The sequence below is a fragment of the Squalius cephalus genome, assembly GCF_949319135.1.
Source record: "Squalius cephalus genome assembly, chromosome: 11".
Classification (NCBI taxonomy): Eukaryota; Metazoa; Chordata; class Actinopteri; order Cypriniformes; family Leuciscidae; genus Squalius; species Squalius cephalus.
Window position 1 is genome coordinate 25,325,308 of NC_137132.1, and position 20,305 is coordinate 25,345,612.

The 20,305-nt window shown below is 37.5% G+C and overlaps 1 protein-coding gene across 2 annotated transcripts in view; it reads right to left on the reverse strand.

Moving 5' to 3' along the window:
• st14 (ST14 transmembrane serine protease matriptase) overlaps positions 1–20,305 on the reverse strand; it is a 53,812-nt gene that overhangs the window by 13,574 nt on the left and 19,933 nt on the right. For both annotated transcript variants that reach the window (XM_079885006.1, XM_079885005.1), the window contains exons 2-9: positions 19,271–19,418; positions 18,753–18,916; positions 13,666–13,736; positions 12,965–13,137; positions 12,355–12,390; positions 10,579–10,807; positions 1,479–1,615; positions 51–154 (exon numbers count right to left, since the gene is read on the reverse strand). In XM_079885006.1, coding sequence (XP_079741132.1) covers positions 51–154; positions 1,479–1,615; positions 10,579–10,807; positions 12,355–12,390; positions 12,965–13,137; positions 13,666–13,736; positions 18,753–18,916; positions 19,271–19,418 — 1,062 coding nt within the window. The remainder of the gene's footprint in view (positions 1–50; positions 155–1,478; positions 1,616–10,578; positions 10,808–12,354; positions 12,391–12,964; positions 13,138–13,665; positions 13,737–18,752; positions 18,917–19,270; positions 19,419–20,305) is intronic.

Below are 20,305 nucleotides of genomic sequence, written 5' to 3' on the forward strand. Positions count from 1 at the left end.
GGGGTATCTGTTAGTAAACAAAAAAAGTCAAACAGTGTTGTGAAGCTTACATTGATGTTCCACTTGCAGTCCACCAAAGGAGGGTAGAAACTAGGGTAATGCGGAGAGGTGAAGTTTCCTTTGGAAGCAGTCAGATCTGCTCCACAGCTCACAGCTAGAAATGAATATGGTGGGAGGGGGAATGAACGGGAAAAAGTTATTAAGAAACCAACATGAAACACTTTCAAGTCAATTCAACATTCTTTTTCAAGTTTCAAGGCTGCTTTAAGTCAGACGCTGCGAGTGTTTACATGAGCAATATCACACGAGTAGCAGTGCAATATGGCTGTATATCAGCACGGCTGTGATTCGGCCGTCACAGCGTGCACAGCTACGAGTGTGGTATTACGTTTATTCGTATTATTACGTAACAGTTCAAAGGCACAAGTGAGTAATTAAATAAGAAACAACAACGGAGGTTAAAAACCCTCTTTTGTGCAGAACTACTTCCACCATGGATTCAAATCTCAAATTGACAGTTTGACAGTTGAGCCCAAGCCTCCGTTACCAATTCTAAAATGTCACTTTAGAACTAGTAACGGAGGAATGTTGAGTCGCTTCATTGAAGCTTATTGTATTATGTAGAGTATTATGCTATTATGAGAGATAGAGAGAGATCGACTAAACAAATGTATTACCTGCATCTTTGCTAGCATCTAATGCCAAAACATTAATGTAACTTTCACTAAAGTCCATATCACGATCACTAACGGACCATTTCTCAATACTAAACACAGCATATTATTTGTATAAAATATTTAATGAACAACAATATTTAAATTAATGACAAAAGCCATTATAAAAGACAATAAGAAATAAACAAGCAAACAATTCAGTCAAACGTACAAAAGTAGCACTCTAGTGGGCTACATGATTTAAGTGAAATATAGCCTAAATATAAACTTATCAAACGTAATTAAAGACCAAAGATTGCCAGTTTGATATACCCCAAATGGATTATATCTCATGTTTAACCACTATCTACATAAGAGCCAACAGCAAATTCCCGAAGGACTGGCCAAGATGAAGCTGTTCTCTGCAGGTACATGAGCGCTGAACGGCCACTGATGGCCTGGAGCTCGCATCTGCGAAAGCGCCTAAACATATTGTAAAATAGGCACTATGATTATATATTACTCACATATTTGAGGTCTAAATAACTACATTCTAGCCTTCAAAATTCTTAAAACTACATTTTGTGACAAAACAACAGTAGTATTTGTAAAAAACATGGTGGATTTGCTCGACCGCCGTGACAGTCGCAGCAAGCGGAGTGATACAAACGGTGAAACTGCGCTGATACTGGGGAATTATTGCACGGCTCTCAGCCAATCAGATTCGAGAACCAGAAAGAACTGTTGTATAAAAAGACTTAATCTGAACTGGATGATGACTTTATAAAATGTTAAGCATTTGTACAGAATGATTACAAGTTTTACCAGTAGAAGCAGGAATGGCAGAGTAAACCGCTTTGAATCCTGGTTTCCGGACCACGTCTGTGACCAGGTTGACAAGCATGATGTTACCAGAAGAATCAACCTCAAGAGGATTTGTAGGAGGGCGAAGTCCACACTGTCTGTGATGGAAAGAGTGTCAGAACTGTGACAACTATATAGAAGAGCATTGTATTATTGCACACCTGTATGGATTATAACCCGTGAAGAGAGTATTATCAATATGTTTGTTCCATGAAAGACAATATAATATAAATATAGCTGTGACCAGCCAATAGCGGGGCCAAGCGCAAGAAGAGGATAAGACATGCCAACATGGCTGGGAGTGTCAGACCAACTGCAGCAAGTAGCAATTAAAGACATTTAAAGATGAATTTAGGCAAAATGGCTGAAAAAATCATATACAGTAACTAAACATTTTATGGATTATCACTTTCAACCAAAAGGTGGTGCTGTCTCGAAACCTTTTGAGTACCTTCAGGGCATGGTGCCGATGACTTGTACCAAGTTTCATAACGATACACTAATGTGTTCATAAAGTATAAAGTTTTATATCACAATACTGTATTGAAGTCAATGGCAATTTCATGTTTTGTTCTATTATAGTGCCAACAAGAGGCAAAATCCCGCATTTTTTGTCAAAATTGTGTCTAATTTGGTGAAAATATCTAATTTCGTTTTGGAGTTATTGACATTTATATGTATAAACACATAAAAAAAGACCCACACCTGACTTTGTTTGCATTTTCTTGCCACTTACTCTTAATATTTTGTAAACAACGACCTATGTTTCCAAACATCCTACGTGGTTTTGTCTAGATCAGTTTAACGGTTTCGGAGATATTGGCAAATGTTTTTAAAGCACTAAATCATAACGCTACACAAACAGTAAGGCGAAACCTTGCATGTTTGGTATCGTTAGACTCAGAAAGGATTCAGGAACCTAAGGAGATGACTCCCGTGAAAATAAGTCAACCACACCCAGAGTTATAAGCATTTGATAAATAAATTGTGCCACTAGGTGGTGCTGGTTTGAGACTTCTCAGACTCCTTTAGGGCATCGTATTGATGACCCATACCGAGTTTCGTAACGATACGTTCATGTATTCATAAAATACAGTATTTTGGTACAAAATTCAAAATGGGATATGGGAAATTTATGGGATATTTCCCATGATATGGGAAAATTGGATATCAGTTGACTCGGCATGACACCCTGAATCTAACGAGACCACTTTTGTGATTTTTGGACAAATCGTTCAGAAGTTGTAAGCAAAAATAGCCATTTTTTGTATCTCCGGACCAGTAGGTGGCGCTGCGCCGAAAAGCAGCATATAGCCTCAAGTCATGCTTGTGATGACATGTACCAAGTTTGGCCTGAATGCGATAAAGAGTTGCGGAGATCCAGCCTTAAGTCTGTTTTCGCAAAAAAATTCCTTGAAAATAAGTCAACCAAACCCAGAGTTAAGCATTTGAACATTTTATTTTTCCACTAGGTGGCGCTGGTTCAAAACTTATCCGGCTCCTTCAGGACATTGTACTGTTGGCCCATACAGAGTTTCATAATGATAGGTTCATGCGTTCTTAAAATACAGCATTTTGGTAGAAAATTCTAAATGGCCGACACCTAAAATGGTCGATAGGCCAATATCAGTTGACTTGGCATGACGTGCCGATTCCTACAAGAATTTTTTTATGATTTTTGTGATTTTTGGACAAACCATTTAGAAGTTCTAAGCAAAAATAGCCATTTTTCATATCTCCGGACCAGTAGGTGGCACTGCGCCGAATCGCAGCATCTAGCCTCAAGTCATCCTTAGGATACGATAAAGCATTGCGGAAATACAGCCTTACGTCTGTTTTAGCAAGCGCTACGTACAAGTAAATTTTTTGTAACTAAACTAATTAGTTTGTGTGTTATTCGATAACGGCTGGGATTATCAAAAAATATTTTAATAACTTTTTGCCCGCATTGTCTGAAGAAGATTGGATTAAATTTCATGAAAATCAGACAAACCGTCTAGGAGGAGTTCGAAAAAGAAGGTTTTTCAGAGAATTCAAAATGGCGAACCAATTTTCATGATGGAAAATTACGTCATAGGGTGCAATCGAATGGTCTTTTTTGTTTCTAGCCCTTATGGTTCAAAAGTTGAAACTTTGGACAGTTGGTGGTGCTAGAGGGATTGAGTTAGAGACTCCAAATTTGCTATGGTGGCAGTTCAGACTGTCCTCTATCAGTGTGCCAAATTTCTTAATTTTCCCGCAAGCAGTTATGGGCTGCCATAGACTTCCAGAAGCAGCAGAAGAAGCAGAAGAATATTCTGCACCTTTGGTGCTTGGCCCCTAAATATGTGCTACAAGTGCATTCTTTCAGCCTTTATGAGTATACAAGCCTGTAGATGACAGATATGAACTTTAAGGTATGGACAACAACTTATTTAATTAAAGGGGGTCTTTAAGATCATAAATTCCGTCAAAGATGTCCAAACTTTGTACCTCACTAAATTAAATAAAATCAAAATTCAATTACAGAGTCAAAGTCAAATGGCAAAAAACAGTTTAGAAGCCTTACTGACACACAGAGAGAGAGAGAGAGAGAGAGAGAGAGAGAGAGAGAGAGAGAGAGAGAGAGAGAGAGAGAGAGAGAGAGAGAGAGAGAGAGAGAGAGAGAGAGAGAGAGAGAGAGAGAGAGAGAGAGAGAGAGAGAGAGAGAGAGAGAGAGAGAGAGAGAGAGAGAGAGAGACCTGGGGCATAACAACATTATTAAGAACTGAATGGCTCTGTGTCACTGTATGGCTGAGCAGGTGGGTATTATGTTCAGATCCCACTGGCTTTAAGATACAGTTTGCGACCTATACACTTCATGTGATTTGTTGTGTAGCATAAATACACCAAGAGAAGAAAAGAAAAATAAGCGCTCCTTTCCTAAAGCCTGTGATAAGGCGACAAAAAATTGGCATGTATCTGAGAGGTGCTAGAGAGAGGTCTTAACAAGCCAATCTTCAGCTAGAAGCCTGAGGCCAACCATGAAAAATGAAACTGAATTGAAAAAAAGTCAAGTAACCGCTGCCCAGCGATGAGGGGGCTTTGTCCTTATAAAAGTATAAAAGATAGTGCTATATTTCCTAAACACTATGGTTTAAAAGTTTGTGGTGAGTATTTTTTATTTTTTTTAAAGGGGGGGTGAAATGCTATTTCATGCATACTGAGTTTTTTACACTGGTAAAGAGTTGGATTCCCATGCTAAACATGGACAAAGTTTCAAAAACTAAGTTGTACGTTTGAAGGAGTATTTTTGTTCCAAAAATACTCCTTCCGGTTTGTCACAAGTTTCGGAAAGTTTTTTTCGAGTATGGGTATGTGTGACGTCAGATGTAACGGAATTTCCTTATATGGGTCCTAAGGGCACTTCTCCGGTAAGATCGCGGCCGCGCGCGCACTCGTAGACTAGAGCAAGAGAGTGAAAGCAGTTCGCCATCAAAGCGCCCTGCCTGGCTTTTGGGAAGTCAATGTCACCAAAGAAGTGTGTTTTTGGTTGCCAGGGCAAGACAACCCTGCACAGATTCCCAAAGAACCCAGCGTTAAGGAACCCGTGGATGGAGTTTGTTTTCCTGAGCATAAACGGAGTTGTGTAAGACTGTTGTTCCCTGCATTTCGACGATGATTGTTTTATAAACAAAGCCCAGATCCACGGATTTGCAGATCGTCTAATGCTTAAGGATCGAGCAGTCACAATGATAAAGGTTCGCGGTCGTGCGTTGGAACCGGACGGTGAGTAAAACTGTTTGTTGAACAAATGTCTCTGTGTGTTGTCACTAGCTTGGCGCGTTAGCACAGCTAAGCTTCCCACACGGCCCGCCCCCAGCCGCTCGTTTTTTTCCGGAAAGACTCGGTACAGCCTATCTTTCTGTTAAAAATGTAATAAAACAAAAGACTTTTTGGAGATATGAAGGATGCAATATTACTCTATAGGTACTCAAGATTAACAGGAGATTGAGTGAAAATGAGCATTTCACCCCCCCTTTAAATGAATATTTATGTATATGAATAATACTTTTATTCAGAAAAGACTAATTAAATGGATCAAAAGTGGCAGTAAAGACTTTTGAACATTCTATTCTCAAAGAATCCACAAAATTCCACAAAAACAAAGCAGCTGCAGCACAGAAATGTTTCTTGAGCACCAAATCAGCATTTTAGAATGATTTCTGAAGGATCATGTGGCACTGAAGACTGGAGTAATGATGCTGAAAATTCAGCCTTGCCATCACTGAAATAAATTACATTTCAAAATATAAAATGTTTATTTTAAATCATAATAATATTTCACAATATTACTGTTTTTTGATCAAATCAGTGCAGGTTTGGTGAGCAGAAGAGAGAGAGGAAAAAAAAAATTTAAAGCTTTTTTTTTTATCATTTTAACTTAATTTAAGGTCCCTCGATGTGTGTTTTTAAATTTTTTAAGGTGGGAAAAATGGGTTATTTTGCTCAATATAGTGAGGAAAATTTCTCAATGCTTAATCAAAATGCTTAAGTGCATTCAGCATTACAATGTAGTCACAATATTCAGAGTTAAACTACCGGTACGCTAATTTTTTTTGTTAAATCAATAGAATGTCACAGATTCTTTTAATAGAGGATAGCTGGTGTGGTGGATTTTTAATAGATAAAATATTAAACTGTATATCAAACTAACCATGTCTCTAACATCTAACCTTATTTCCTTTTCAGGCCTAACATGATAACACTTTGAAACACAATGTACTAAAATGTTCTGTCCTGTGTTTTTGAATGTTGTATGTTGTGTGAGTGTAAAAATAACACATTTGAGAATTGAAACTAGACAGATGACAAAATTTGAACCTTGTGATTAACAATGAAGTAATCATTAAAACAAATCAAATCAAATTGTGGGGAAATTATGTAATGCAGTATGACATTTTTGCCATACCTCCTTATTCTATAAAAACTGTTGTATTCTTTTAGCTGGTGGGATTCTCAATGGAATTTGTCTGAGATCCTCCGGCCTTGCTTCTTCTTGGGGGAAATTCTCTGAGAACTACTCGAGAGATCCTCCGGCCAAGATTAACCCCTTAAACCCTAAGCGTCCCGCCGGCGGGACGGCACCCCATGAAAAAAATTCATAATCAAATTACTAAGCAACCACTGAATGATATGATACAAAATAGGTATCATTTTAAAGCTTAGAATCTCAGCTTTTCAATGCACCTATACATTTTATCCAACTATTAAAAGGTGCTGAGTTATTCCTTTAGAACGGATTATACCGCCGGAGGGCGCCCCCTAGCTATGGAAAAAATTAATTGTCATATTTTTCAAAACTACTGCATTGATCAACACAAAATAGGCATCATTTGAAAGCTTAGAGTCTAAACTTTACAATGAATGTAGCCATTATGATTATCTCCAAAGTAGTGCTGAGTTATTTGCTGATAAAATGATTTTTTTTTAATACATAATTTATGAGGAAGAGGAAATTATTATGTACTGCAATGTGTCAAAAACATCATACTGCTCAGATAGTCTTGTGTCATATGTCATTTGAAAGGTCTCAATGAGTAGAATACAACAAGCATAATTGTTTCAGGCTTTTACTAAACTTGAGCAAGGTTTTTGTAAAATAAGCCCCTCAAGAGACCCATGGGTAAACCATATATGGATGCTGAATTTTAGACACATTTCCGCTTGTAACTTCATGAAACATGCTCCGATTGTGGAAAATGACACATCATTATTTACAGCAGATGCTTACAATTAAAATGAGTCCAAACTCAACGTAATCCATCACTCAGAACTAAAGATATTCCTCATGGAGTTCTAATTCACAAAAAATACACAAACGCACGTAGCCAAGCGAGGTAGCTTAGACTTGGCCTTTTTACTCGTATCTTCATGAAACATACATCGATCATGAAAAATGACACATCGTTATTTACAGCAGGAGCTCATGATTAAGACGAGCCCAAACTCATCAGTCAGATCTAAAGATATTCTTCATGGCGTTCTAACACAGAAAATACCAAAGACGTACCTAGCCAAATATATACTCATGAAGCACTCGCGTTTGGTCTTTACTTATAACTTCACGAAGCATGCACATATCGTAGAAAAATGCACATCATTATTTTCAGCAGACTCTCACGATTAAAAAGAGCCCAAACTCAGCATAATCCATCACTCATATCTAAAGTTATGCCTCGTGGAGTTGTAACACAAATGCGCACATAGATCTTTATTATAGATGTAGCACTTATGTCGCGTTCTAACTCATAACTCAATGAAGCATGCATCAATTGTGGAAAATGGCACATCATTATTTACAGCAGAATGTTACGATTAAAAAGAGCCCAAACACACCATAATCCATCACTCAGGTCTAAAGATATTCCTTATAGCGTTCTGACACAAAAAAATACCAGAGGCGCACCTATGAAGTAGCAATAGCAGTGATGCTATGTTGTTTTGATGTGACGTTTCAGCTCATAACTCAATGAAACATGCATAGATTGTGAAAATTCGAACATCTTTATTGACAACAGATTCTCACGATTACAAAGAGCCCCTTTGATCACGAGATATTCCTCACGAAGTAATGCATACTTGGCTAAAAAACAAGTCTCTCATCCTTCTGGGGAGCAAAGTGTTTTCCAATTTTCCCGGAACCGTCCGCGCTCGTTTTCAAACGTGGAATAACACAAAATATGTATCATTTTAAAGCTTAGAATCTCAGCTTTTTAAAGAATCTAACCACTTCGATCAACTCTGAACGAGTGCTGACTAGTCTCTCTAAACCGGAGTGTACCGCCCGTGTGCGCCACCCATGGCGCCCCCTAGCTGCGAAAATATTCATTATCATATTTTTCAAAAATATTGCCTTGCTTCAAACAAAATTGGTGTCATTTGAAACCTTAGAGTCTGAACTTTACAGTGAATGTAGCCTATTTGAAAAACTCCAAAGTATTGCTGAGTTATTTGCTGATAAAGATATAAAAAAAAATTCATAATCTATAAAATACTTTTTTGTACTATGTACTGCAATGTGTCAAAAACATCATACATCTCACGAAACATTCAAAAATCGTTGAAAATGGCACTTCATTTTTTACAGCATATTCATACAATTAAAATGAGCCCAAAATTAACTTTATCTATTGCTTTTATGACAAGATATTCTTCATGGTGAAACACTATAAAAAATGCCCATGAGGGGGCGTCAAGGTCTCAACAAAAATGCTATCTTGGTTCCAAAGGCTGTAACGTTTGATTACTTTATCCAATCACCACAAAATTTGATCCAGATGCAGCTCATATGTAGAGGGACTTCCCCAAAAAAGAATTTTCCTCCTACCTTATTTCCTTCCTGAGTTATTCCATGTCAAATAAGAAAGATATGCATTATCATTATAAAAATTATATTTATTTTTTGTCTTTTATCAGCAGTTTCTCGGCAGAAGAATGTCCAAATGTAATTTAATTTATATTTTCAAAAAATGTGAAAAGTGTTCTTTCAAACGATACCTACCTTTTGACTCTCCTTGCTATAGTTTTGAAGTTATGAGTCTTTAGTTTTGTGTATGTCACTCAGAAAACTCTTTTTTTTTATTGCTTTCCTAATGTGTGAGGACTAAACAAAAAGGCTACCTTTGTTCCAAATGCTGTAACTTTTGAGTACTTTATGCGATCACCACAAAATTTGATTCAGATGCAGCTCACATTTAGGGGTACTTCCCCAAAAAAGAAAATTTGTGCTACCATATTTCCTCCCCGAGTTATTGCATGTCAAACAAGAGAGATATGCAAAATCATAAAAAAATTATGTTTTTTTTTTTGTATTTATCAGCAGTTTCTCGGCAGGAGAATATCCAAATGTAATGTAATTTATATTTTCAAAAAATTTGAAAAGAGTTCTATCAAACGATACCTACCTTTTGACTCTCCTTGTTATAGTTTTGAAGTTATGAGTCTTTACTTTTTTGTGTCACTCAGACAAAAAAACTCCAAAAATGGCTCAGGGTTTAAGGGGTTAAAGCATTTAAAGGACATTTGCTAAGGTCTGTTTGTCGATTATTCCTGCGCAGGAAGAAAGCTAGTTAGGGAAGCAAGTTAGTTAGGTGGACTATTTATTAAGCGTCGATTGGAGAAGTTAAAGGGGGGGTACAATGGTGTTTCATGTATTCAGAGTTGTTTACAGTGTTAAAGAGATGGATTCTCATGCTTAACATGGCCAAAGTTTTTTAAAAATATTTTGGACGAATAACGGAGAATTTCTGTGCCGAAAATCTTACTTCCGGGTTGGTACAAGTTTCGGCTGTTTTTTTTTTGACCGTGGATCTAATGACGTAGACCAGAGTGGAACTCCTTATATGAGCATTTCTCCCGGAAAAGCGCGGCCGCGCACACGTCAACCAGAGGAGAGCGAGACCGCGCACCTCAACGCGCTTCAACAGGAAATCATCGGCAGCGCTGCATAGTGTCTCCAAAGTGTTTTTGGTGAGGGAAAGCTTACCAAAGAACCCAGCGTTAGGAACAGTGGATGCAGAAACGAGTTGTGTAGACTGTTTGTTCCCTGCATTTCGACGATGAATGTTTTATAAACAAAGCCCAGATCGACGGATTCTCTCTATGGCTCTGGCTTCGCCCACACGGCCCGCCTCCAGACGCTCGGTTTTTTCCGGAAAGACTCGGTACAGCCTATTTTCTCTTATAAATATAATAAAACTAAAGACTTTTTGGAGATATGAAGGATGCAATACTACTCTATAGGTACTCAAGATTAACAGGAGATTGAGTGAAAATGAGCATTTCACCCCCCCCTTTAAGAGGAATGTCGATTGGAGACAACCCAGGTAGACTATAGAAAGGAAATGTCGATCGGAGACAACCCAGGTAGACTTACAATAGAAAGGGAATGTCGATTGGAGACAACCCAGGGATTGTCAATTGGAGACAACCCAGATAGTTAGGTTTAGCGAAAAATCTACGACACTGGTATTTAACTATGTATATGGTATATGTTATGACAGGAAGTCAAATCTGAGGTTTGAAAGCTGCATATACTCACTTTGTGATGGCGCGGGTGCTGTCAGGACTGAGAGAGTCGTAGATGGCCACATAGTCATTGGCACAGTCATCCTCGATGTGGAAGGTCTTGAATTTGACAATGATGGAGTAGCCTTTAGGGGCACGAATCTGCCACTGACATCGGGAGTGAGCTGGGTATTTATTAGGGTGTTCGGGAGATGTAAATTCTTTGCTGGTCGTTTCAGCAACAAGACTGTAAAAGCATTTCTCTGACAACAGAAACAAGAAAAGTAGAAAGATCTGATCTTTGCTGCATGCTAGTATCTACATTCAAACCATGTACTCGACAGTTACTTCAGATGAGTGCTTGTGTAATTGTATTTGCCTAAATGAGCAGTATACAACATATGCAGATCCCACAATGCAATTTATTTATGGAAATGGAATTTGCGTTCTTATTCTAAAAAGTCATATACTTGCATATGTTGAAAATATGTGGAAATACACAGTGAAAGTTCTAGCATATTGAGGGGAAGGTCAAGAGTGCATAATAACTGCCTCTTGCTGATGATGGAGAAAATTGGAACAAGCACATGCTAAAACTAACTTGAGGAATAGTGGCAGGCAGAACAATGGACATTATATCTGCTTAGGAACAGAAGGGTATGTGCTCAGCAGAGATATGAAATCAACCAATCATAATGAAGTAAACATGTAACCTTTTAATCATGCTATTTTTATAAATTCTTTCAAGGGATGAATATTTGTGAATTTTTCTCTCTGTTGTCGTGACTGACTCTTTGCCCTCTTCATCAATTATCTTTTTTCCCATTTGTGGTAAGAGTAATCTGGATTCGGGTCTGGTTTATCAAGTGAGGCGGGACTTGATGTTGTCAACCCGGAATTGATCAATAGAATATGGCCGTTGCAAAATTAAATAGAGGCATATTTGATCAATCACTGTGTGTAATGTCCCAACTCTAACCAAACAGGACCACAAAGTAACACCCAAAACGCCACCATAAGCACAGAATTAAAAATTAAATGTTCTGAAATCGTTATCTTGCTGTTAATTATTGTCGTCATGTTGAATATTTATGATCAGAAATGCTGTTGTGCGGTGGGAACCCCAAGGACAAACACACATGCACTCAGTAGACTGTAATGTGGAATAAAACCACACCCAATCAGAAAGCAAGCTGATGGAAGATCTCCATTTCTTCTTGCCAGTCGTCCGCCATGTTTGTTTACTCTAAAGTCACGTTTGACCTCAAGAGATTTTGCGAGATTTCCAGTTCTCACAGACGGGACTCTGGTTGTTTGTGAATGGAATCTGTTAGTGCGTGTTGTCTTGGTCATATTGTGGCACTCCAAACAACAAACAAAACTTAAATCGATGATTTTTTTTAATCGTCATGTTCGTGGTCTCAAATTTAGAAAATCTGATTAGATTTGAAAGATCTTTCAATGTGGGCCAGCCTTTAATTGAAGTAAAACGGGTCTGTTTTGCTTTCATGTTGACTATAAAGCCATAACAAATTTCAATGCACTTGCAGTTTAATTCAGATAGTTTAAACATTTGTATATAAGTGCTGTTGAAGAGTTGTACATTTGCTTTCTGTGGTAGAAAAACAGGTTTTTGAGATCTTGTGTGTTGTGCACAGTAAGGTAAGTGGAAGGGAAAGCGAGCGAGAGACAGAGTGAGCGTGAGATGGAGGCGGGCAGGCATTTTTCAGTGAGTGACAGGAGAGAGCACGGCAACCCAGGTGGAAAATTACAGTGCAGCGGTGACTGAAATGGGACACACTTTACTCACTGGATCTGGGGTCCCTGGCCATCCGAGGGTCTGTGGCTGCAGAGACAGAGAGAGAGAGAGAGAGAGAGAATGATGCATGCTGTCCTTTTTTCAGTCCTCTTTCCTTCCATTTTCCACAGGCCTGTCAGACATTCTGTTCCTTCTCCTCCACCCCTCACCTTGACTGCGACGTTCACAAATACCAGTCTCTCACCTCACTACAGCGACATGAGTCTCCGTACAGATATATAATTTTAAGCAGGGCACTGAGGTGTCACTCAGGCCTGCTGCTCTCGTGTATATAATGCAAATGGGGACTGGAGAAGAACAGACAGTAACAGCTTTTTTTTTGTAGAAACAGAGAATTACTCTGTTGCATTGAGCCGCACATTGGAGGCAAGTCCCTACTGTTATCTAGAAAGTTATTAAAAAGCATCAGCACTCCTAAAGGAGCCATTCCAATTAGTTTTTTCATTTATATACGTTAGTTGTGGTATTTTGCTACAAAAACAGTCATAATGTAGTTTTCAACAACCGTTTTCAATTTAATCTTCCTTTATTCACACTAATTATTGCACTGTGACTCTGAGAAGCAAATATGCTCTTTCTTTGTAATTAGCAATCATCTTACGTGAAGCGGTGATGTCGCTGGAAGTGATTGCGACGCTCCCGAAGCGTTTGCCCTCCTGTCGGATGTTCTTTTGCAGAGCCTCGATCACACGCTGCTCTGTCAGCTCTGGGACGATCTCCTGGTCCATCTCAGGAACATCAAACTGAGACCAATGATACGCTAAGGTTCCTTCACTGCAGATGAATGATACTGACATATTATTGAATGAAAGTAAAAACAACTAGATTTTTTGTGGTACTTGCCTATGTAAAACTCACTGTCAAAAGCTAGGCTATTGTGTGTTGTTGTCAGGGTGTTTCTATGCAGCTGCTAAGGTGTTTTTTTTAATGGTTTTAAGGCTGTTGCTATGCCGTTGCTAGGGTGTTCTGGGTGGTTTCTTACTGACCCAAATAAAAATGAGCCCATTATCTATGATACTCTGATTCAGTGTAATGAATTTTTGTCCTGTTTTTATGGTCCCTTACCCTGAGTATGAGCAACAGTAATAGTTGAACTGGAAATTAATAATTTGTATTCTATTAGGGTGTTTTTTTTAACCCAGATTCTACAAGACTTGTAATTTATCTCTATCAGCGAAACCACTAAGCATTAAAATCAAGACATAAAGAATGATCTATTCTTTAATTTAAAAACTATTAGATTTAGAGAGTGTGCTATAAATCTAGCTTTGTCTAGATCAGTGCTCTTTGGCTCAGCTGTACCTGAAGGCAGTGATGACAGACTTGGTGTAGTATTTGGAAAGTAAAGGATCTCTGGTGAATGTATTGTTCATCTGAAAAAGAAACAGTAGATTATTATTTAGAATAATATTTTTTTTACGAAATAAATGACCAATATATGCAGTAACAGCACAACATGTAACAACCCGTTTCACAATACAATCATTTCAAATGAATCAGATCTAACAAAAGTATTTGTTTATATAATAATGTGTGTGTGTGTGTATACATGTATATACACTACTGGTCAAAAGTTTTAGATCGGTAAGATTTTTTATGTTTTGAAAAGAAGTCTCTTCTGCTCACCAAGGCTGCATTTATTTGATAAAAAAAAAAAAACAATAAAAAAATATTATGACAATTTAAAATGACTTTTCTATTTTAATATATTTTAAAATGTAATTTATTCCTCAGATGAAAGCTGAATTTTCAACATCACTACTCCAGTCTTCAGTGTCACATTATCCTTCAGAAATCATTCTAATATGCTGATTTTATGCTAAAAAAAACATTCATTATTATTTTAAATGTTGAAAACAGTTGTGTACATTTTTTTTTTCAAAATTCTATGATGAATAGAAAGTTCAAAAGAACAGCATTTATTTAAAATAGAATATTTTCTAACATTATAAATGTCTTTACTGTAACTTTTGATCAGTTTGAATAAAAGTATTGATTTATTTTATTTCTTTCCCCCAAAAATAAAATTAAAATACTTACTGACCCCAAACTTTTGAACGGTAGTGTTTAATGTTACAAAAGCTTTCCATTTCAGATAAATGCTGTTCTTTTGAACTTTCTATTCATCATAGCATCATGAAATAAAAATGTAAAAAACTGTTTTCAACATTGATAATAATCATAAATGTTTCTTGAGCATCAAATCATCATATTAGAATGATTTCTGAAGGATCATGTGACACTGAAGACTGGAGTAATGATGCTGAAAATTCAGCTTTGATCACAGGAATAAATTACACTTTACTGTATATTCACATAGAAAACAGCTGTTTTAAATTGTAATAATATTTCACAATATGACTGTTTTTGTTTGTATTTTTAATCAAATAAATGCAGCCTTGGTGAGCAGAAGATACTTTTTTTAAAAACATTAAAAATCTTACCAATCTAAAAACTTTTATGCATGCATGCATGTATATGTATATATGCATGTATATGTATATACAGTGAGGAAAATAAGTATTTGAACACCCTGCTATTTTGCAAGTTCTCCCACTTAGAAATCATGGAGGGGTCTGAAATTGTCATCGTAGGTGCATGTCCACTGTGAGAGACATAATCTAAAAAAAAAAAATCCAGAAATCACAATGTATGATTTTTTAACTATTATAGTATATATTTTTTAACTAAATAAGTATTTGAACACCTGAGAAAATCAATGTTAATATTTGCTACAGTAGCGTTTGTTTGCAATTACAGAGGTCAAACGTTTCCTGTAGTTTTTCACCAGGTTTGCACACACTGCAGGAGGGATTTTGGCCCACTCCTCCACACAGATCTTCTCTAGATCAGTCAGGTTTCTGGGCTGTCGCTGAGAAACACGGAGTTTGAGCTCCCTCCAAAGATTCTCTATTGGGTTTAGGTCTGGAGACTGGCTAGGCCACGCCAGAACCTTGATATGCTTCTTACAGAGCCACTCCTTGGTTATCCTGGCTGTGTGCTTCGGGTCATTGTCATGTTGGAAGACCCAGCCTCGACCCATCTTCAATGCTCTAACTGAGGGAACTGAGGGAAAATCTCGCAACACATGGCCCCGGTCATCCTCTCCTTAATACAGTGCAGTCGCCCTGTCCCATGTGCAGAAAAACACCCCCAAAGCATGATGCTACCACCCCCATGCTTCACAGTAGGGATGGTGTTCTTGGGATGGTACTCATCATTCTTCTTCCTCCAAACACGTTTAGTGGAATTATGACCAAAAAGTTCTATTTTGGTCTCATCTGACCACATGACTTTCTCCCATGACTCCTCTGGATCATCCAAATGGTCATTGGCAAACTTAAGACGGGCCTTGACATGTGCTGGTTTAAGCAGGGGAACCTTCCGTGCCATGCATGATTTCAAACCATGACGTCTTAGGCCCCATTTACACTGCATGGTTCAAGTGACCTAATTCCGATTTTTTCCTCTCATGTGGCACAGAACGGATATGGCCGGTGAACGTGTAAGCAGGAAAAAAACGCATGGATTCCGATTTTCTCAGATCGGATTCAGGCCTCATTCATATGTGGTAATAAATTGGATATGAATCGGATACGTGCATTTGCGTGTGCCATGTAAGCAGACAAATCGGATATTCCCCAGTAAATGCGAGTACATCATTAAAACAAGTAGCCTACGTCAACTCAGGTGGACACCACCAACTGAGATCACATGACTTATTAAAGGCGCGATGGAGGTCGAAGGCTCCACACAGTGGAGTAATTTTTTCTACACCTTACGACAGCAATGCTTTGCTGACCTTTGAAAATAGTGCGGAAAGCAAAACACTGCATAATTATTGATGCGCGGATGAGCTCCAACATCACCCGAATCCGCAGCCAAAAACAAATCATCCACCCGCCACTCACCCGCACCAATAATTTTCTCTGATTTAAGTAACTGCACCCGATGGTCAAAGTTATTATTCTTATGTGTTGTTATATGCGTGAGGACAAATGGATGATCATCACCTTCAACAGCGGACTCGGCGACGGTTGATGCGCGCAATACAATGATGAATGAGCGCTGCTTTTAAATGAACATTTCTTTAAAACCAAATTTATTTGACAGAATTTCATTTTCTTAATGGCATAAACAGGCTTTACTCCCTTGAAACTTAAACTGGAATGGAACATGCTCTTTTAGAGAATGTAGTTAATATTTTCGTTAATAATGATTTATCTATCCACCCGCTACCCACCCGAAATTAATCCGAATGTTATTTTTATTAGCCTACTTGACCCGCCCGATCCGCGGATTATCCACAGAGCCCCCGCGGATATAACCGCGATCCGCGCATCACTATAATAATTTTGCCTGCTTCTGCATCCATTGCATATCGAGCTGTTTTACTTCATTTTCCGGGCCAGATCGTCTACATTTGGTTGTTTTGACAGTGTATAGTGTAAATGCAAATATCGGATACGGGTCACTTTTAAAAGATGATGTAAGCGGGTCGTCAAAAAAATCGGATATAGTCAGCAAATCGGAATTGGGCATCAAGACCTGCAGTGTAAATGCAGCCTTAGTGTATTACCAACAGTAACCTTGGAAACGGTGGTCCCAGCTCTTTTCAGGTCATTGACCAGCTCCTCCCGTGTAGTTCTGGGCTGATTTCTTACCTTTCTTAGGATCATTGAGACCCCACGAGGTGAGATCTTGCATGGAGCCCCAGTCCGAGGGAGATTGACAGTCATGTTTAGCTTCTTCCATTTTCTAATGATTGCTCCAACAGTGGACCTTTTTTCACCAAGCTGCTTGGCAATTTCCCCGTAGCCCTTTCCAGCCTTGTGGAGGTGTACAATTTTGTCTCTAGTGTCTTTGGACAGCTCTTTGGTCTTGGCCATGTTAGTAGTTGGATTCTTACTGATTGTATGGGGTGGACAGGTGTCTTTATGCAGCTAACGACCTCAAACAGGTGCATCTAATTTAGGATTATAAATGGAGTGGAGGTGGACATTTTAAAGGCAGACTAACAGGTCTTTGAGGGTCAGAATTCTAGCTGATAGACAGGTGTTAAAATACTTATTTGCAGCTGTATCATACAAATAAATAGTTAAAAAATCATATATTGTGATCTCTGGATTTTTTTTTTTTTTAGATTATGTCTCTCACAGTGGACATGCACCTACGATGACAATTTCAGACCCCTCCATGATTTCCAAGTGGGAGAACTTGCAAAATAGCAGGGTGTTCAAATACTTATTTTCCTCACTGTATATATATATATATATATATATATATATATATATATATATATATATATATATATATATATATATATATATATATATATATATATATATATATATATATATATATATATATATATATATATATATATATATATATATATAAAATTACATACATATACATACACACACATATATATATATATATATATAAATAATGTGTGTGTATGTATATGTATGTAATTTTATATATATATATATATATATATATACACACACAGAATATATAGACACATTATATACACACAAACTTTTATGTTAGATCTGATTAATCGATTTGGCAGCACATGATCACCTTTGTAGATATGTCTAAATAAATGATTAGTAATATTTACATTTTAAATCTTTAATAACAAAACAAAGTCAAGATAAATCCTAAAAGGTCCCAAAACAGGCTTCGTAAAGTTTTGCTTTCACAATAAAATATTTGACACTGATCATTGTGGCATTCAGCGCGTAATGTGAACCTAATGAGTCAAGCTTTGTTTATTGGCTCTGCAGGGCAATGGGAAGTTCTTTGTTTGAGGCAGACATAGCTCAGGAGTGCAGTCTTGTGCTTTTCAGCATGATACGGAAGAAATACACAAATCTGATAGAACAACAGTATAACACATCCTTGTCTGTTGAATCAACAGAAATTAATGAACAAGCATGCTGACTGCCTTGCCAGAATATAGTCAGTAACTTTGTCATGAGTCTTTGAAAATAAATATACCATGACAGAAAACAACAGGTTACCATGAGCATAAAGACAAATTTACCCATATTTACCAAAATCAATATATATGGTTCTATATTCCATCCCAACAATATGTGTAAATGCCATTTTTGTGGCATATATGCCACTTCAGATGGGGCTTTATTGCCTCATAAGACACAAACACTTAAATGACTGAAAGTCTACGTACTGATTTTATTTTTTAAATATCAAAATACAGATAATATGGTGCATCTCTAGTGCTCATTATGAAGAGAACAGAAAAAAAACGGAATCACTCTTCAATTTAGAATAAAGGATCTCAAAAGGAAGTCAAAGTTTCCAGAACACTCAAACACTGTCAAAGCAGAAAAGTCTGAGAAGAACAAACCACTCACAATTCCTTCCAGGTCTTTTGCCACTTGTTGGAATTCCGTACTTTCAGGGTTGTCATATACTGGGCTGTACTCCGGCTTGAGAAGCTTCATGTGTCCGCTGTAAACCAGTGTGGATGAGCTGGCTTTCTGAGTGGTGGACTCACCTTCCAATTCTTTGCTCCTGACTGAGAGATGGAAAAATGTTATTAATTAAAATAGTAGGAATTGTACACTACCCATTCAAATGTTTAGGGACAGTAAATGTTTTGAAGACATGAACACTTATTCAGCAAGAATGTATTAAATTGATCAAAAGCGACAGTAAAGACATTTATAATGTTACTAAAGATTTCCATGTCAAATAAATGCACTTATTTTTGTTTTTTTACTGTAAAAATAAATACATCAGATCAGTTCATGATAAAGTATTAGATAAAGGTTGAGCATTTGAGCCCCCACACATTTGAAAGGTAGTATAGGTGTGCAACCTTCTTGATTTAAGAGCAAGTTCCCTAGAGACAATTGGTGAAGCGGTTTACCAACAAAGAGCCACACAAGAAATCCGACGACTGCGGCCACTACCAGCAGGGAAACGACGACCCCCACGGCAATGCTCGCCTTCCGTGCTGATGTCATCTTCTGTTCATTCGTCAGGAAGGTGACCTGCTCATGTGGCCCATTCCCTCTCTACAACAGAAATGAAAGTATTCTTCTGTGAGTGTGTCCTTCAAAAGTAAACATTTAGCTTCTCAGTCAAGCAAATGATACAAAACAACACTAAGAATGAATCGTGAATTCCGCTGGTTTCACTTTAAATGGCTGTAAAGCGCAAGAAAGCGCCAAAAGCGAAAGGGAAGAGGTTAAAGAAATAAAAACATTCATTTTAGTCTACTTGAGACTTCAAATATAGCACAAGGCTTATATAATACTGTTATTTAATTTTGGGTTTTCATTGTATCAAAAAGAGCAGTGCGAACAGTCTAAAACGACTCCTTTTGTGATCCTGCTGTGTAACTTCTGTTCTACTGAAGAAAAACAGCATACTGTATATAAAAACTCTTGTTAGTTGCTTTGCTTAGAGAACATGAAAGCACAAACACATTAAACATTAAATGACATTAAATGTTAATATAAACCACCACATTTGTTAGAAAAATAAATGAAAGTAGCCTCTGGAGGTGCAGCATCTGTAAGAATATTTAATGCAAACTAGCCACTAATGAAAACTATATTTCAGTACCACTTATTTTTGTTTAATCTCATTAAATTTAGACTTAAACATGTCGCAAATTATGCATGAGTAAGCGCAGTATGCCGCCTACACAACAAACCCACTTCCCAAACGGTACAGGAAGAGCTGAAAGAGAAAGATAAACCAAAAACCAAGCTTTTTGATTGTGCTGAAACAAGTCCCACCAGTACTGAATGCTCCAAACTGAAAAAAAAAACATTTTTGAATTGAAATAATGCACATCATGTAAATGCACATCATGTAAATGCACATCATGTAAATGCACATGCACTGTTCTTTGCATCAAAACATGCTGAGACTGGTTTCAATGACCCGTACATTG